The 5,245-nt window shown below is 40.9% G+C and overlaps 1 protein-coding gene across 1 annotated transcript; it reads right to left on the bottom strand.

Annotated features, from left to right (window-relative positions):
- Positions 1-2,045: 2,045 nt before the first annotated feature.
- LOC134100018 (uncharacterized protein MAL13P1.304-like) lies at positions 2,046-3,960 on the bottom strand. The gene is made up of 3 exons (XM_062553068.1): positions 3,819-3,960; positions 3,179-3,303; positions 2,046-2,874 (listed from the first exon to the last, which is right to left on the bottom strand). The coding sequence occupies exons 1-3, from the start codon at positions 3,819-3,821 to the stop codon at positions 2,286-2,288; spliced, it is 717 nt and encodes a 238-aa protein (XP_062409052.1). The 5' UTR covers positions 3,822-3,960; the 3' UTR covers positions 2,046-2,285.
- Positions 3,961-5,245: the final 1,285 nt, after the last annotated feature.

Here is a 5,245-nt window from a genome sequence, read left to right as displayed (position 1 = left end):
ACAAAGACATAACGAATGCGATTGGCGTGTTCATAGGAAAAGACATGATGCCCTATACGGTGGTTTTGGGTATGGGATTTCGCTACATGATAAATGTTCCCGATCATCGCTTCAATATCCCCTCCGGCACGCATTTCAGCAGTAAGATTCCTGAACTGTACGAAGTGTGTAAGAGAGAAGTTGAAAGTGACTTTTAAAGTTTACATTTTATGCAACCTACTTAATATTACAAAAGGGCTATATGTTCTGTAAGACAACAGGTAAGGGATAATCAACGACGCGCCGTGCGTTTATAGGAAAATAATGCACGTTCGAAGTGGTAATAAGGACCCGACGCCGCAGGCGGACACTTCGATAAGTGCATTATTTTCCTAGAAACGCACAGGGCGCGGAGTTGATTATCCCGCTTATACCACTGCTACTATCATTTTCATTTATATTGCCGCTGTCTTAGATGCAACATTGCTGTTTTTACCGTTACATGCACATTGGCGAATTAATATTCAAGTGTAATAAGCTCAAAAGAAGGGAACTACATCATAGCCGTGCGGTATATAGAAAAATAATGCACGTTTCAAATAGCGCACCACAATAGGAAATTTGACCAAGCAGTGGTATAATAAATAAATAATTACACATTACTTTATGCTGCACTTCACTATGGATAATATTGCCTGTTTATGACATAAGGCAATGATGGTGTTCTTTTCTTATAATACATTTTTGTGATTCTGCTTCATCTGTGTCTGGCTATGCATTTAATATTTTCTCTGCAAGTGTAAGTAGAAGCACATTGTTGATTTGAAATAGAAAAGGCAAATATAACCTCCTGTATGCTAGAGCCAAGATAATATTGATATATTGAAACCGAACCGTTACCGTGGCCCAAAAACCGTGATACAAACCGAACCGTGGCAAAACTGTACCGTTGCATCCCTACTCACAGCCATGCATGATGATGCAACAATGATCTCTTTACGGTTACGACTTAGCATTTGTATTGCAATGACTCACTTATCCTCAATGCTGAGACCTGAGTCTGTAGAGTGCAGGTTTTGTCTGACTTTTGCTCAACAGAGGGCGCTGTGGTGCATTCGTATGAGCCTGTGTTTGTGAGCTTAGATAGGATGGGTCTGTTGGTGAAAGCTCTCTGTTCATACTTGTGACGAAGATGCGTGAATATGTTGTGTTTGTATTACAGTAAAAGCATGTTTATGTTTGCTCTGCACCCTTTGTAGGAAACAGCTTAGACACATCGACATAGTATTAACATCCAGGTTGTTATTGGAAACATGCATGCTCTTACAGTAAGACTACATAATGTGGGTTTGTGTGTGTGTGCGTGATGCCTGATGAAGATCCACATGGATCGAAACGTTGCCTTTTTCAATTGATAAAATATATTTTTTTGGAGCTACAGTATCCAGTGTGCGGACCATCTCCTCTCTACCATCTACTACAATTGTCCAGCACCTGTGCAGAGTTTCTTTGGATGTGCGCACCACCCTGTTTCACTACTTTCAACACTCAACACAGAGCAAAGGCCCATAAGCACTGGCATGAGAGCAGCACCCTCGACGTGTGATGTTTGATTACAGTACGTTCGATTTGACTGAGGCACAGTCCTTGATTGCGTTACAGTAGACTTCTTGTCAAATTCAGTAAATTATTCTTCAAGATCGTCTTTGTCCTTTTTGCTAAAATATGAATTGCCAAGTTATTTAAAGGCGCTCTAAGCGATGCTGGGTAACATTGCTTTTGTTGACGTTCAATTAAAACAAAGAGCTAGCTCGCTACTTTCTCCCCCCGTGCAATTGAAACTCTCCTAAACGCGCATCTCTTCTGTGATTTGCTGGGACAGTTTATTATGGTTTTGGTCCAGGTTGGCCCAGGTTGCTTTTGTTGCCGTAGCGGATTGCTTAGAGCTCCTTTAATTATTATTATATACTTTGTTTATATAACCACTTTCCTTGAGTTTCTCTGTCCAACTCTCGCACACCCAAACATGTATTATTTGCTCTTGAAACACAGACAGGAATAAGTAATTGCTGCTAAATGATTTATTTATTATGTAAATTATTCAAAATGATGAAATTACTGGTAACAGCAGTCAAAAAGTATTAATATTGTTTAGTACATGAATTTGGAAAGGTTAATGCTAATCGTTTGAGAAAGACAAAAAAGTTTGATTAAAAAAAGTTTTAGCCAGTCTTGACAGATAACTGGTAACTACAACATTTGCAGTAAAATTCATTGCTTTTAAATTACATGTAACTAATACATGCTCATTTAGACTCAAAAAGCTGGATGATTTTAGCCAGAGAGTTCAAATCCACTTCAACCACTGATTCTCCATGGTGGTGGTTGTTATCATCGCCATGGTGATGGTGGTTGTCGTCATCATTGTTATTGGGGTTGTTGTTGTCATCATGGTGATGGTTGTTGTCATCGTCATTGTTGTGGTTGTTGTCATCGTCATGGTTGTGGTCTGGCAGGAGGTGGTGTTTCTTGTCCTTCTTCTTCTTCTTCTTCTTCTTTTTCTTCTTCTTCTTCTTATCCTTCTTGTTTTTCTTCTTCTTCTTCTTCTTCTTCTTACGCCTCTTGCCACCTTGAACGAGGTCTTCACCTTCAGGCACGAGTTTCTTCAGGTAGTTCTGCGGCACCAGCATGTTCCCGGTATCCCTGGGGACCACGGCGCTTTGGTCCAGTCGAGGACTAGCAACCATGACGCCGTCGCCTACATACTCTTCATCCTGCTGCAGGTCTTGCTTGGTATCATCACCGCTGTGCTCAGTGTCAGAGTTGGGGCGCCGATCCTCAGACGAATACACGGCAACAGCAAACTGGTCCTCATTTCTGTCCTCTGCTTCATACCTGTAGAATATTATTTTTCAAAATAATATCTTATCAACTTTTTTTTGTTTATACATACACTGTTTTTTATATTTAGGATAAGGCGATATGAATAGAATGATATCGAATCAACTCATAAAAAAAAAAAAAAAAAAAAAAAAAAAAATCAGGAAAATATTTATTTGAAATTACCCACATTTTAACAGAGAATCAATCTGGCAATTAGTCTGAAGGATTACTGTATGCTTAAGATTTTAATAATCGATCAGAGGATGTGTTTAATGACTCTAATAGGCTATGTCTGCTAGACCCCAACCCAACTTACGCATTGAACTGCTGGATCATCCGTAGAAGGCCCTTTGGGTTCAAACTGTCCCGGCCCACAACCCCTCCGAACCCAGAGGAGAGGAGAGAGACCAAGATGAGTCCACTCAGCATACCTGCACACACCTGCACAGGTAACATGGCATTACTCAATACCACCGTCTTTTATACACATCCACCACTGTACACATATCCACACACAAAACATTAGCATTACTGTTAAAGTCAGAGTCATAGCTATATGTACCCACACACACACACACACATACACATACACATACACACACACACACACACACACACACACACACACACACACACACACACTCACACACACACACACACACACACACACACACACACACACACACAAACACACTTACAGTAATAAACACACAAACAAACATGCAAACACACACACAGAAACACACTCACACAGAAATGCAGCAATACACTCTACACGGTATTGTTTAACATGAGACACATTCTGAACCTGTCTAAACTGTAAACCACCTAAAGAGTAGTGTGTATGTGTGTGTGTCGGCTACGCACAAGTGTGTGTGCATGCGTGCGTGCGTGCGTGTGCGTGTGTGTGTGTGTGTGCGTGTGCGTGTGTGTGTGCGAGCGCAGGGTCTACGAACCATGTTGATGGTGCTGCTGCAGAGTGGTGCTGCAGTGGGCTTCAGTCACAGGGGAGCTGGGGCTGGTCAGGGCTGTGATGGGTCCTCCTCAGGCTGAAGTGCTAGAGGAGCTGGGAGTCTGGGGCACTTATACAGCGCTCTACAGACCGGCCCCTTCACACATCTGCCTCTTTACAGGAAACTCAGTCCATCTTTTCAGGAAGGCACAGCCATAAGAGTACAGTATACATCCTTGCATTAGCTATTCCACCTTTCATAAGACTGACTACACCACTAGTACATGCATTTATATCGCTATAGAAAAAAATATAAGGGTAATAAGCATTATTGCTCAGAATGTATTGATTATTTATTAGACTTCAAATTTATGCCTTAGAAAAGACATTAGTCATGGCATTGTCTTTAACACCTAAATAGATTCACTTCCTACGAGAGCAAAACAGAATAAAACAAGATTACAGTAACACAACTTTTATCATCATATATTTTTTACATACAGTAACATCTTGGAAACGGCAGCATGATCAAAACATTGTGTAACTTAAATACTGTGCAATCACTGTCAGGATTTTGAACGCTACATTCCTGAATGTTCCATTAAAGCCCTGCATACCAGGGTGCACCATTGAGAGAAAAGAGCCGTTACTCTCTTTACACTGCGATAATCCTGCTGCCTTTGTCAGTGACATGAGCCCAGGCGAGGCGAATACTGCTGCACTAACATGTTCTAGTCACACTGTACCTTCATTGTTACTTTTTTGTCCGAAAAATGTTGTTTTGTCATACTTCTTCGGGTAAAAGTTTCAGCTAAATGACTTGTATAAATGTACGTACAATGCATGTAAGGTGGTAAGCCTGCTTGCTGTCTTCAGTGACATACTGTAAGCCCGGGCTAGGGGTACAATCACTTTTAACTTGAGAGACCTTGACTACATTGTACGTAACTTATTGAGCTAAGAAGCTTGAAAGAAAGTTCAATAGTCCGAACTATTCATAAAAAAATAAAAAGTATTCCCAGTTGTTTAGTCAATAGTTAAAGCTGCAGTTAGGGATTGTGCAGGAAGCTGCATTTGTTTGTGTCTAAGTTTATATTTAAATTAAATCTATTAGCAGATGCTGTTGTGACAAAAAAAAAAGAGGAGCAAACAAAACATCCCAGAGGTACTGTAGCTCACCTTCAATATTCCCAGAGAAATTCCACACAGGGTTTCATTTTTGCTCGGGGGACATTCTGCCTCCACTTTGCTTCACAGCCTGCGCTGCCTACGGCATGGAGACCGTTTTTTTACAGTGTACTCATGGAATGGGCAGCATTTTCTTTCCCATGAAAATCCCATGACTGCACTTTTACGTAACTACAGTAACTTCCTGTGTATCAGGCACATTGTGTGTGTTAGCCACGTTGTGTATGTACTATAAGCCGCAGG

The sequence above is a fragment of the Sardina pilchardus genome, chromosome 13, assembly GCF_963854185.1.
Source record: "Sardina pilchardus chromosome 13, fSarPil1.1, whole genome shotgun sequence".
In the NCBI taxonomy this organism is placed as follows: domain Eukaryota; kingdom Metazoa; phylum Chordata; class Actinopteri; order Clupeiformes; family Clupeidae; genus Sardina; species Sardina pilchardus.
The sequence above is the reverse complement of the archived record's forward strand: the minus strand, read 5'-3'. Positions and strand labels throughout refer to the sequence as shown.

Excerpts from the sequence above, each read along its gene's own strand:
- LOC134100018 (XM_062553068.1), bottom strand. Across the intron at positions 2,875-3,178 it reads ATGATCCAGCAGTTCAATGC|GTATGAAGCAGAGGACAGAA; the intron begins GTAAGTTGGGTT and ends AATATTCTACAG.